We start from the raw sequence: 13,897 nt of genomic DNA, 5'->3' as shown, positions 1-13,897 counted from the left end.
GTTTGAGACCAGCCTGGGCAATATAGTGAGACCCCCATCTCTATAAAAAAATACAAAAATTAGCTGAGCATAGTGGCACATGCCTGTAGCCCCAGCTACTTGAGGGGCTGAGGTAGGAGGATCGCTCGAGCCTGGAAGTACAAGGCTGCAGTGAGCTGTGATCCCGCCACCGCACTCCAGCCTAGTGACAAAGCAAGATCCTGTATCTATTTATTTACTTATTTTGAGACAGTCTCACTCTGTCGCCCAGGCTGGAGTGCAGTGGCGCCATCTTGGCTCACTGCAAGCTTTGCCTTCCGGGTTCACGCCATTCTCCTGCCTCAGCCTCCCGAGTAGCTGGGACTACAGGCACCCGCCACCACGCCCGGCTAATTTTTTCTATTTTTAGTAGAGACGGGGTTTCACCGTGTTAGCTAGGATGGTCTCAATTTCCTGACCTGGTGATCCACCCACCTCAGCCTCCCAAAGTGCTGGGATTACAGGCGTGAGCCACCACGCCCGGCCAAGATCCTGTATCAAAAAGAAAAAAAGAAGTAGCAGACACAGTGTAGTCCCCGTGGGCCCTGCACTGGCCTCCCTTGGTGTGGTCACTGTTCTTCACTGTGGTGTTATGTGTCACAGCCACAGAGCCACATTGGGACACTCTGCAGACCACACTAACTGAAGGCTGTGGCTTTCCCATGAGTGCCCTTTCTGTTCTGGGACCCCACCCAGCAACCACACTGCATTTGTTTGGTTTTTTGAGAGAGGGTCTCGCTCTGTTACCCAGAGTGCACTGGTGGAATCTCAGCTCACTGCAGCCCCAACCTCCCGGGCTCAAGAGATCCTCCTGCCTCAGCCTCCCAAGTAGCTGGGAGTACAGGTGTGCCCCACCACACGTGGCTAATTTTTAAATTTTTTGCAGAGACAGGGTCTTGCTATGTTGCCTGAGCTGGTCTCCAACTCTGAGCTTAAAGGTTCCAACAGCCTCAGCCTCCCAAAGAGCTGGGATTACAGGTGTGAGCCACCGTGCCCAGCCCACACTGCCTTTTGTCTCCTCCGTCCCCTGGTCTATGAGTCTCCCAGACTTTCCTGTGTTTTCCGACCTTGACGGTGTCGAGCAGGCCTGTCACGGTGTCCGTAGAGCGTCCCTCACGTTGGGTCCGTCTGGTGTTTTCTCGCAGTTAGACTGAGTGATGGGTTTTGGGAAGATGCCCACAGAGGTGCGGGGCCCTTCCCGTCACACCGTATCAGGGTCCTGACGTCCGCACGGCTTTCTGATCACCTGGCCAAGGTCTGCCTGCCAGGTGTGCGCTCTGACAGGTCCCTGCTTTCCTGCCCGCTCTGTCCTCTGGAAGCTGCTCACTGGGTCCAGCCCCCGCCTCCCGGAGGGAGTGTCTGCGGACATTATGTGGAATTCCTCCGTGAGGAAGATTTGTGTCTTCTCTATTTATTTTATTTTATTTTTGAGATGGAGTTTTGCTCTTGTCGCCCAAGCTGGAGTGCAACCTCCGCCTCCCAGGTTCAAGTGATTCTCCTGCCTCAGCCTCCCGAATAGCTGGGATTACAGGCAGCCGCCACCGCGCCTGGCTAATTTTTGTATTTTCAGTAGAGACAGGGTTTCACCATGTTGGCCAGGCTGGTCTCGAACTCCTGACCTCAGATGATCCACCTGCCTCGGCCTCCCAAAGTGCTGTGGTTACAGGCATGAGACACTGCGCCCGGCCCTCTTTTCTGTTCGTTGATAATCATTTATTTGTGTCACTATGGACTCATGCACTTTATGTTTTGGATTGTAATCCAAGGCTATCACTATGAGTTTGTTAAACTGTTCCAGCTTTGGCATCTGGAAACTCCTTCAGCTGGCCCATGTCCCTCTGAGATAACCTCAGTGTCTGTGCTCATGGGGGGTTTTTAGTGTAAGCACCTCATTTTCAGATACTACACATTGCTGCAGGCTTAGCCTGCCCCAGCCTCAGAACTGGCCATTTCTCCAAGGAACCCTGGATCTTCTCCATAATCCAGTTGTCCTCACCATCCCGTTACCCTGCCGTCCCTTCTAATTCAATCCAACCTGCACCGACACCCAGAATTTGGTGTAAGTGGAAACCCAGGGGCAGCACAGGGCTGGGCGGGAAGGGCTTCAGGTGTCCTCTACCCAGGAGGGGACTTGCTCTTGCTTTGCAAACTGATGATTGAGACCAGGGGCAAAGCAGATGCAACCCCTTCCGAAGAGCACCGGCCGGCCTCTGCACTGCCGGGGAGGCCACGGGGTGTCCGGGACAGGCACGCTCCCAGGACTTGTCTGGGGCTGGTCAGACCCCTGGCCTCAGGTGTTCGTCAGGAGGACCCGGGTGCTCGGTGGTGCTACTCTGGTGTGTGCTGGCGCCCTGCAGTCCCGATTCCTCCTCTAGGGTGGGGATGGGTGTGACCCAGCCGTATGTGGGTGGGGACCCTCCTGTGTGAGCCTAGCCTTTATCCAACTTCCACGGTTCCTGGTGCTACCCACTTCTGAGCCTTCATGTACCAACATGCAAACCCCGGTCCGTGTCGCCCGTGTGGCTGCTCCGAGATGCAAACCCCGGTGCGTGTCGCCCGTGTGGCTGCTCCGAGATGCAAACTCCGGTGCGTGTCGCCCGTGTGGCTGCTCCGAGATGCAAACCCCGGTCCGTGTCGCCCGTGTGGCTGCTCCGAGATGCAAACCCCGGTCCGTCTCGCCCATGTGGCTGCTCCGAGATGCAAACCCCGGTCCGTGTCGCCCGTGTGGCTGCTCCGAGATGCAAACACCGGTCCGTGTCGCCCGTGTGGCTGCTCCGAGATGCAAACCCCAATACGTGTCGCCCGTGTGGCTGCTCCGAGATGCAAACCCTGGTGTAGCTGCTGGCGCAGGGTGTTGTTTGCTTTAGGAGTGTGTGCAGCTGTGCTTTCTGGGCTGCACCTTTGCCATCTGCCTTTCCTGTTGTTTTGCTGAGTGGAGCATACTAAGTTCCATTCTCCGCCTCTAACCCTGGAATCCAGACGGCTCTATCTACAGCTATTTTCTCCTTTCAAAGTGACACTTGCATGTTTTGCTCATAATTATGAAAGCAAATTATGTTTTAATTCTATTGAATTTCAAAACTACAGATAAGCAAAGAGAAGAAAATAAAGAGCCGCACAGCTTCACACACAGTAGCACTGCCTTCCCGAGGCCTGACCCCTCTTTCTTTCCTCCTTGCCCCAGCCTCTCGCTGTCCATCAGACACACTCAGCTCTGCCCAGTGCTGGGGTCAGTCTTTCTGACTTCTCTCCTTTCATTATCAGGCTCAGGGGAGTCTACTCACATTTTCTGGAAGGACGAGCTATGCTATGTGGCACAAGCGAAGGCTTCCCTGGGCTTCCTTGGCTCACGTGCTGCTAGAAAGCACCACACACCAGAGCCACGTTCACCCAGTTCACTCTGTGCCTGACGATGGGCCACGTACCCCAATGCCAGGGGTTCAGCAGGTGCCATAAGCTGCAAATCAGGCCCCGGTCTCTGTGGACATGCCACTGTGGCCCCATCAGCCTTCACTGCAGCTCTCTGCAGCCTGCCAGGGGCTCCCATACTTTCTGGAAGCCCCTGGGGGCCCCACTCCCAGAGGTACCTGGCCTTTCCTAGAACCTCTCCCGGGCCCTGCGTCCTGAGATTCAGATCTCTGCCTGTGACCTTCGTACAGCCCCATTCTGCTGATGACACATATTCTCCTTTCCCGGTCCCTAAACAAGGATGTCCAAAGTTCCAGCCTCTCCACTCCTCCATCTTCTCTATGCCCTTTCAGCTTTAACTCTCATCTCTACTGAGGCCGCACTCCTGAAATCCAACTGTTTTCTAGGCACTGCAACTGCATAGCCACCCGCCCCTGCTGTTCCCAGGAGGTTCCGATGCAGGTGCTGGGGGTCCTGCCTCCAGATCCTCTGCTCCTGAGGACCCCGGACTGAGACAGTGTCTTTGCACTGACCAGGGTCTTCCTGTACACCAGATGGGCAGAGGCCAGGCTGGGGAAGTCCCCAAGACGCCAGAGGCCTCATGCTGGGCTGACCGCAGGTTGCTGACCAGAGGCCTTGTGCTGGGCTGACCACAGGTTGCTGACCTGGGGCTGCAGGGGCCTCTGAGGGCCTGAGCAGCCCTGAGAACCACAAGGTTCCTGGTGGCCACTCCAGGAAGCTGCAGGAGGCCCAGAACACGGTGGCACTGACCCCAAGCGCTTCGGGCGGGCAGGCGGCTTGCTCACAAGAGGCAGTGACACTGGGCCCTGCTTGCTCCCTGAGGGCCTCGTGAGACCCCTGTCTTGTGCCCCTCCACACCAGAGCACACAGAGGAGGCAGGAGGTCCACACGGCTGTGCCCCAACCTCAGCCCCAGCAGAAAGGTCCCATGGGAGGTGCTCCCTGGCGCTCACAGACGAGAAACGTACTTTAATTTTGAGCCCACTCAACTGCACTGTGCCAAGGCCAGGGGAAAACACTATCCTGGCTGCCCTGACCTTGCTCCCCAGAAGACGGCGCCTCACTGCAATGGCAGGCACAGAGGCCTCCCTGTGTGGGGCGTCCCGCACAGCTCTCTCAGTGCAGGCCCCTTCCTGCCACCAGTTTTGAAAATGCCTAGGAGCTCTTCTTAGATAAGGCAAGTATCTTAGCTTTAAGAGCTGGAAGGAACACAAGCAAAAGAACCTGAAATCCTCTTATGAATATTTAAAACTACTGTATTTCAAAATCTAAAAGTAGTACATGCTCCGTTTAAAAAAGCCACGTGAGGTGGCTCATGCCCATAATCCCAGCACTTTAAGAGGCTGAGGTGCTTCTGCTGAGAGTATGGAGAGGAAAAACAACAACAAAAAATCCCAACAACAACAACAAAAAGAGGCCAAGGTGGGAGAATCACTTAAAGCTAAAAGCTCAAGACCAGCCTGGGCAACACAGCAAGACCTCGTCTCTACCAAAAAAGAAAAGTTAGCCAGGTATGATAGAGCACACTTGGAGCCCCAGCAACTCAGGGGCTGAGGCAGGAGGATTGCTTAAGCCCGGGAGTTCAAGGCTGCAGTGAGCCATGACAGGGCCACTGCACTCCAGCCAGGGGCACAGAGCAAGACCCCATCTCAAAACAGACAAACAAACAAACAAACAACTGTATAAAACAACTTCCTCCACCCTCACTACCCAGACACACAAGAAGGATAGAGAACTCTAGAGTCCTCTGATTATAGATATTTTAAGTTACCTGATGCTTTTAACTTTTACAGAAAATCAATAACCGTCCCTTGCAAATGTATTTGTAAACACACACCAGGAATCCACAGCATGAGCTCCCAGATGGAGAACCATGGGAGGCACCATGCTGCTTTAATGCTTGTGCCTCGGTAGGCACAGTGGCTCACGCTGGTAATCCTAGCGCTTTGGGAGGCCGAGGTGGGAGGACTGCTTGAGCCCAGGAGTTCAAGACCAGCCTGGGCCACACAGCAAGAACCCCTGTCTCTATTTAAAATAATGATTTTTTGGCTGGGTGCAGTGGCTCACACCTCTAATCCCAGCACTTTGGGAGGCCGAGGCGGGTGGATTACCTGAGGTCAGGAGTTCAAGACTATCCTGGCCAACATGGTGAAACCCTGTCTCTGCTAAAAATACAAAAAAATAGCTGGGTGCAGTGGTGTGAGCCTCTAGCCCCAGCTACTAGGGAGGCTGAGGCAAGAGAATTGCTTGAACCCAGGAGACAGAGGTTGTGGTGAGCCAAGATTGCCCCACTGTACTCTAGCCTGGGCGACAGGGTGACACTTGGTCTCAAAAAAAAAAAAAAAAAAACAGGCCGGGCGCCGTGGCTCACGCCTGTAACCCCAGCACTTTGGGAGGCCGAGGCAGGTGGATCACGAGGTCAGGAGATCAAGACCATCCTGGCTAACACTGTGAAACCCCGTCTCTACTAAAAATACAAAAAATTAGCCAGGCGAGGTGGCGGGCACCTGTAGTCCCAGCTACTTGGGAGCCTGAGGCAGAAGAATGGTGTGAACCTGGGAGGTGGAGCTTGCAGTGAGCCAAGATCGTGCCACTGCACTCCAGCCTGGGCGACAGAGCGAGACTCCGTCTCAAAAATAAATAAATAAATAAAAATAATATTTTCCCCTTTATTTTATATATATATTTTTAAATTAATTAATTTTTTTTTGGAGATGGAGTCTCACTCTGTCATTCAGGTTAGAGTGCAGTGGCACGATCTCAGCTCACTGCAACCTCTGCCTCTGGGTTTAAGTGATTCTCGTGCCTCAGCCTCCCAAGTAGCTGAGATTATAGGCGCGTTGCACCATGCCCGGCTAATTTTTTTTTTTTTTTTTTTTTAGTAGAGACAGGGTTTCACCTTGTTGGCCAGGCTGGTCTTGAATGCCTGACCTCAGGTGATCCACCCACCTCGGCCTCCCAAAGTGCTGGGATTTCAGGCGTGAGCCACTGCACCCTGCCTCCCTTATGATATATTTTAATAGAGTATCGTTAATCTCCTTCCTTTTTGTTTTCCCACTTTTTCTGACTCATCCAAGGCTATGTCTCCAGATGAATGTAAAAGTAATTTTATCAAGTTCCCTTAAAAAAAGATTTGTATTTTATGCAAAAAATTAGCCGGGCGTGATAGTGGGCGCCTGTATTCCCAGCTACTTGGGAGGCTGAGGCAGGAGAATGGCGTGAACCCGGGAGGCAGAGCTTGCAGTGAGCCGAGATAGCGCTACTGCACTCCAGCCTAGGGGACAGAGCGAGACTCCATCTCAAACCCACCCACCCCCACCCCCCAAAAAAAGATTGGTATTTTAAAAAGACTGGATACATTGGTTAGACATAGGTTTACAGAAACCACCACCCACACAGGGTCAGTCTTTGAACTGATCCCTTGTGGCCTTTGGGAGAGTTTTAAAGTCTTCTCCACATAGCTTTTCCCCTTTTTCTAAAATTTCAGGTTATTCCTAGCCACTGCCGGTTCTGGGGTGGGCGGGCTGTCGGAACCTCTCCTGTCTGGCCTCCAGTATTCTGGGGTTGGCGGGCCGTCGGGGAACCTCTCCTACCTGGCCTGCAGTTTCTGGGGTGGGCGGGCTGTCAGGAACCTCTCCTACCTGGCCTGCAGGTTCTGGGGTTGGCGGGCGGTCGGGGAACTTCTCCTACCTGGCCTGCAGGTTCTGGGGTGGGCGGGCTGTCGGGAACCTCTCCTGCCTGGCCTGAAGTTTCTGGGGTGGGCGGGCTGTCAGGAACCTCTCCTACCTGGCCTGCAGCTTCTGGGGTTGGCGGGCCATCGGGGAACTTCTCCTACCTGGCCTGCAGGTTCTGGGGTGGGCGGGCTGTTGGGGAAACTCTCCTACCTGGCCTGCAGGTTCTGGGGTGGGTGGGCTCTCGGGAACTTCTCCTACCTGGCCTGCAGGTTCTGGGGTTGGCAGGCCGTCGGGGAACCTCTCCTACCTGGCCTGCAGGTTCTGGGGTTGGTGGGCCGTCGGGGAACCTCTCCTACCTGGCCTGCAGGTTCTGGGGTGGGTGGGCCGTCGGGGAACTTCTCCTACCTGGCCTGCAGGTTCTGGGGTGGGTGGGCTGTCAGGGAACTTCTCCTACCTGGCCTGCAGGTTCTGGGGTTGGTGGGCTGTCGGGGAACTTCTCCTACCTGGCCTGCAGGTTCTGGGGTTGGTGGGCTGTCGGGGAACTTCTCCTACCTGGCCTGCAGGTTCTGGGGTTGGTGGGCTGTCGGGAACCTCGCCTACCTGGCCTGCAGTTTCTGGGGTTGGCGGGCTGTCGGGGAACGTCTCCTACCTGGCCTGCAGGTTCTGGGGTGGACGGGCTGTTGGGAACCGCCTACCTGGTCTGCAGGTTCTCGATCTCAATGCTCTTCTCCCTCTCCATCTTGCACAGGAGTTCCTTCTGATGCCGGGTCTCTTCCAGGACCATCTCGCAGGCTCTCAGCTCCTGCTCCTTCAGCTGCTCCTCCAGGGCGTTTGCTCTTGAAAGGCAAAGGGAGGAGCTGAGCTGTCTCCAGGCAGGGTGTGCAGTGGCTCCACCCGTGCCCAGAAGCTGCCTCAGGACCTCCAGAGAACCTGCCTCCACCCGGGAGTAGGGCGCCGAGAAGGACATCCCCGAGCTCTGGTCAAGGCAGTTCTGAAGCAGCGAATACACCCCCAGATGGCCTCGCCTCCCACACTAAAGGCACCTGGGGTGGCCGGAGCAGTGTCCACTGCACCTAGGCCCAGCTGATACCCACAGGCACTGCCCGCTTGTGGCCTGTGGACAGCAGCACTCAGAGGGCCCGAGCTCGCCAGGTAACTGCTCCTGGTGCACTCTGTGTTCATGCAGCTGCTCCACCTGCGGCCACTACACACAACCAGTGTGCTCGGAGCCCAGAGGCACGGGGCCTCGGGAAGGAGCGTGGAGGTGCCAGGGCCCAAGGGCCACAGCATTTCCAGGAAGTGAGTGTCTGATGAAGCACGTGGTCCACGGCAGCTGAACACCAGAGAACTGAGTGTGCTGGCGGAGTCTGCCTTCAGCTGCAGTACAGTCAGTTCATGGCACATCTCCCAAAGGTGCTCACGAGGCTTCCTGAGTTGCCGGGTCCACATGGGAGCCAGGACGAGTCTGGCTCTGGCAGCTGGGCACATCCGGGCCCCAGAGGCTGTGAGGGGCCACAAGTGGAGGGGGGGGCCCACTCTGCTCCCAGTCCCCTCCAGGCTGGGGAAGTGGGTATAGAGACCAGTCCCAACCAGGTCACCTCAGAGCAGAGGCAGGGCAGGTGTCGGCTAGACCACAGGGGAAAGAGAACATTCCCACAGGGCAGGGAGACCCTGGCCTTCCTGAGATCTTCACAACCACCTGCAGGAGACAGGACTGAACCATCTCAAAGAGAAGGGCACAGGCCCTGCCCACTGACACAGCACAGCCCACGCCCTCAGGCCCTGCCTCGCACAGAGCCTCTCATCCTTGTGGTGCCTCACACTCAGGAGTGAACAGATGGCCAAAGATCACCAGACACAACAGGAAAGCTTTCAACAGGAAGTGGCCAAAGCAAACACCAAGTGAGGACCCAGGGAGACACATGATGCAGGAGACAGCAGGGAAAGGTCCCCGAGCCAGCGGCCTCTGCAAGCCGAGAGCCATAGCTGCAGCGTCAGGGCAGCCTGCTGCAGAAGAGACAAACAACAAGGAACAGCTCCCAGGAACTGAAAGTGTGGGAAGGACAATTTAAAAGTCCGATCGAGATGCCGGGCTCACGCCTGTAATCCCAGCACTCTGGGAGGCAGAGGCGGGCAGATCACCTGAGATCAGGAGTCCGAGACCAGCCTGACCAATATGGTGAAACCCTGAATCTACTAAAAATACAAAAATTAGCCAGATGTGGTGGCAGGCGCCTGTAGTCCCAGCTACTCGGGAGGCTGAAGCATGAGAATCATTTGAACCCAGGAGGCAGAGGTTGCACTGAGCAGAGATCACACCACTACACTCCAGCCTGGACAACAGAGTGAGACTCTGTCTCAAAAAAAAAAAAAAAAAAAAAAAAAAATCTGATCAAGAGTTGAAGGAGAAAATTGAGAATATTACATAGAAAAAAAGAACAGAAAGATAAAATTAGAGATGAGGAAAGTTTAAAAAAGGAGAGGAAACATCCAGAAGGCCCACTGTGTGACTAGCAGATGTTCAGACAGATGAGAGGGAGAGGCCGCATGGTGAAATAACTTCAGAAGTCTTCCCACAGCGAAAGAACGCGTTTTCCAGATTTAAAGGCTGAAAACCTAGGCCGGGCGCGGTGGCTCACGCCTGTAATCACAGCACTTTGGGAGGCCGAGGCAGATGGATCACTTGAGGTCAGGAGTTCAACACCGGCCTGGCCAACATGGTGAAACCCCGTCTCTACTAAAAAAACAAAAATCAGCCGGGCACAGTGGCGCACGCCTGTAATCCCAGCTACTTGGGAGGCTGAGGCAGGAGAATCACTTGAACCCGGGAGGCAGAGGTTGCAGTGAGCAGAGATTGCACCATTGCACTCCAGCCTGGGTGACACAGCAAGGCTCTGTCTCAAAAAACAAAACGAAAAAAACAAAACGAAACGAAATAAAGGCTGAAAACCAGGTGCACAGCACGGCAAATAATACAAGATCCTCATCCAAGTATGTAGGGTGGGAAACAGAAGTTACGGAGAACATCAAGGCCCTGCGGCACCAGAGGTTCCTCAGTCAAAGCACCGGGTCAGAGGTCTTCAAATTCTCAGGGAATTCGATCTCTGACCTAGAATTTTATGCCCAGCTACACTATGGACTAGAGCAGGGTGGGAGGCACTTCCACACAAGCAGTTCTCAGAGCAGCTGGCTCCTGTGCTCCCTTTTCCAAGCAACTATCAGCGACATACTCAGAAAATGAGCTGGCAAAACAGAAGAAAACGTGGGACCCAGAAAATAAGGAATCAAACACAGGAGAAAGCACTCGGAATTCCTAGGATGGCAGCTGTACGGCACAGCTAGAGAGCAAATGGCTCAGAACGGGCAGATGATACTGAAAACGGGAAACGTGTTGTTTAGGACGGTGGAGGTGAGCACCACAGGGAACAGCCACAGGAACTGAATGTGGCCGGGGCTGCACTGCAGACGGTCAGTGGGTGGAGCCAGGCGGCAGTGTGGACTTCACACCACACACACGGAAAACGGATGAACATACTCCAGACTCAAATGAAACCTCCACAGTCAACTCAACAAAGGCATCTAGGCTGGACATGGTGGCTCACGCCTCTGATTTCAGCACTTTAGGGGGCCAAGGTGGGAGGATCGCTTGAGGCCAGGCGTTTGAGACCAGCATGGGCAACATGGCAAGACCTCATCTCTATAAAAAAATTAAAAACTAGGCCGGGCACGGTGGCTCACGCCTGTAATCCCAGCACTTTGGGAGGCTGAGGCAGGCAGATCACAAGGTCAGGAGTTCAAGACCAGCCTGGTCAATATGGTGAAACCCCGTCTCTACTAAAAATACAAAAATTAGCCCAGCGTGGTGGTGCATGCCAGCAGTCCCAGCTACTCAGGAGGCTGAGGCAGAAGAGCCAAGATTGCGCCACTGCACTCCAGCCTGGAGACAGAGACCCCGTCTCAAAAAAAAAAAAAAAAAAAAAAAAAACGCTGGGTGTGGTGGTGCACACCTGTAGTCCCAGCTACATCGAAGGCTGAGGGAGGCAGGTCGCTTGAGCCTGGGAGGTGGAGGCTGTAGTCAGCACTCAGCCTGAGCAACAGAGCGAGGCCCTGTCTCTTAAAAAACAAAACAAAACAAGTGCATCTGGCGGCCCCCCGGATTCTCCTTGACAAGGAGGAGACAGCGGTCTTTGGTGGCACGGCTTATGTGTAGTGCACTACTGGAGTCCAGCCCCTTCACCAGCATGCCTGGCCCCTCTCCACTCTGCAGCAGGGGCTGGTAGCAGGCCCTCCTCTGCTGAGAATCCAGGAGAACGGGCAGCCGCCAAGCCCAGGGTCTTCACTCCACAAGAGCACATGCTTTGCTTTGTTAGAATTAAAATGATGTGCAAGTTATGCCCACAATCCCATGAGGCATTCCAATTCTCAGCGCTCACAGGGCAGATGGTCACAAATGTTAGTACCGTGAGGGTGAGGGCTTGGGGGCTTTGGGGATGCTGACCACAAATGCCCTGCTGCCAACACACGTGTGTGCAGGCTGCTCAGAGCCCTGAATCTACCTGCTCAGTGGTGATGAAGACACTGAAGCTTCAAGGGACAGCGCCCTTGGCCGAGCTGAGAATATGTGGAAGAGCTGGGATGTGCCCGCACAGCTGGGCAGGGACAGAAGCTCACAGGAAGAACCTCTTCTGCAGATCCCACAGGTGCCTCACAGGCCTCCTGGCTGCCTCCTCTGCCCACAAGAGGCTGCCAGTGCCCAGCTCCAGGTGGCATAGCCTGGGTAGCTGACTCCTGGGACAAGCTCATCTTACTTTGCACCGGAAACAGTCCTGCAAATCGGCTATGAGACAACATGGCGTGCCTCGTGTGAAAAACACTGAGAATTACACGGTATTCTAAGAAAAGTCTGCAAACCAGAGTGAGGCAAGCAGCTCCCACTCTTTCTCTGCAAACACGGCGTCACACTTCGCTTCCTCCCCAGCACTCCTGCCCACGGCGATGAGACTGCGCATCCTGTCGCGTACTCAGCAGTCACTGCTCATTTCGCTTTCTGCTGCTGAGCAACTTCTCTAACCTGCATTCTTCCAGGACGGGCAAACCCCGTATGGACCAGAGTGGTGGGAGAGCTGCACCTCCAGGCCTGCTGGTGAGGCTGAGCACTGCGTGGGTTCGCAGTCAGTTCCTCCTCTGTGTGGGTCAGGTCTCAGCACTCCCGAGAGGGAGGCAGTGCCCTCCTCTGGCCCTCTGTGTGTCTAGGGTTCCATGAGAGCACCAGTCAGAGCCTCAGGTCGCCTGCCTGCAGCCCACTGGGTAGGCTCAGATGACCACCTGGCACCACCCCCTCAGCCGGCTTCCAACGGGGATGGACAGGTGGCCAAGCCCCTGCTGTGTGAGGTAAAGAGAAGTAAACGGGGGCTGACAGGTGGGCACGGGAGGCGCCACGCAGAGGCCCGGGTCTCCTGGCCCAGGCTCACCTGTGCACCAGCTGCAGGTTCTCCTGCCTCAGGCGGCTGTGTTGCTCACCGGTGGCTGCCGTGTCCTTTTCCAGCTCCAGCACACGCCTTTCCAGGAAGACAACCTTGGCAATGAGACCAGGCTTCAGGGTCAGGCAGCCAGAAGCAGAAGGGCCTGCACCCCCAAGGGAATGACCTGGAAGGCCGCCTGGGGATTTTCTCAGCACAGAATCAGATCCACCTAGCTAGGCTGGTGTTGGATCCAACTTGTCCCATAAACCCACAAAGGTGCAGCTCCTAATGGGGCTGGGGTCTTGGGGAGCACTGTCATTCGACCCACAAATGCACACAGTGCCACAGCTCTGAGGGCTCGGGGCCCAGGGGTGCCTTTGGACTGGCTGGCTGGTGGGCAGCAAGACTCAGCCCCCCAACACACAGTTGGGTTTCTGCTCAGCCAGATGCAGCTCACAGAGGCAGCCCAGGTGCCCATGGATGCAAGGGACAGACAGATCCAAGTCTCGGTCCCTCCCTCAGAGAGTTCACACCAAGATGAGAGTCAGACACCTGCGGAGGTAGGAGAAGGAGTGAAGGGAGCACAGGAGGACTTGGCCTGGGTCAGCAGACTTGAGATGCTAGAGAAGTTGTAGGGAGGAGGTGGTGGGGATGCAAGAGGAGGTGAGGTACAGGAGGAGGTGAGGAGGTACAGGAGGAGGTGAGGAGGTACAGGAGGAGGTGAGAGAGTACAGGAGGAGATGGGGGTATAGGAGGAGGTGGGGGAGCAGGAGGAGGTGAGGGGGTACAGGAGGTGAGGGGGTACAGGAGGTGAGGGGGGTACAGGAGGAGATGGGGGTGCAGGAGGAGGTGAGGAGGGTGCAGGAAGAGGTGAGGGGGTATAGGAGGAGGTGAGGGGGTACAGGAGGTGAGGGGGGTACAGGAGGAGGTGAGGGGGTACAGGAGGAGGTGAGGGGGTACAGGAGGTGAGGGGGGTACAGGAGGAGGTGAGGGGGGTACAGGAGGAGGTGAGGGGGTACAGGAGGTGAGGGGGGTACAGGAGGAGATGGGGGTGCAGGAGGAGGTGAGGAGGGTGCAGGAAGAGGTGAGGGGGTATAGGAGGAGGTGAGGGGGTACAGGAGGTGAGGGGGGTACAGGAGGAGGTGAGGGGGTACAGGAGGTGAGGGGGTACACAAGGAGGTGAGGGGGTACAGGAGGAGATGGGAGTGCAGGAGGAGGTGACGGGGTACAGGAGGAGGTGAGGGGGTACAGGAGGTGAGGGGGTACACAAGGAGGTGAGGGGGTACAGGAGGAGATGGGAGTGCAGGAGGAGGTG

The 13,897-nt window shown here is 55.6% G+C and overlaps 1 protein-coding gene across 3 annotated transcripts in view; it reads right to left on the bottom strand.

Annotated features, from left to right (window-relative positions):
* Window positions 1-13,897, bottom strand: part of RAB11FIP3 (RAB11 family interacting protein 3) — a 98,064-nt gene that overhangs the window by 4,760 nt on the left and 79,407 nt on the right. For all 3 annotated transcript variants that reach the window (XM_055364754.2, XM_055364755.2, XM_055364756.2), the window contains 2 exons: window positions 12,592-12,695; window positions 7,816-7,956 (listed from right to left, as the gene is read on the bottom strand). In XM_055364754.2, coding sequence (XP_055220729.1) covers window positions 7,816-7,956; window positions 12,592-12,695 — 245 coding nt within the window. The remainder of the gene's footprint in view (window positions 1-7,815; window positions 7,957-12,591; window positions 12,696-13,897) is intronic.

Source organism: Gorilla gorilla, chromosome 18, assembly GCF_029281585.2.
Source record: "Gorilla gorilla gorilla isolate KB3781 chromosome 18, NHGRI_mGorGor1-v2.1_pri, whole genome shotgun sequence".
NCBI lineage: Eukaryota > Metazoa > Chordata > Mammalia > Primates > Hominidae > Gorilla > Gorilla gorilla.
Note: the sequence above shows the minus strand (reverse complement) of the source record. Positions and strands in the feature narration are given on the sequence as shown.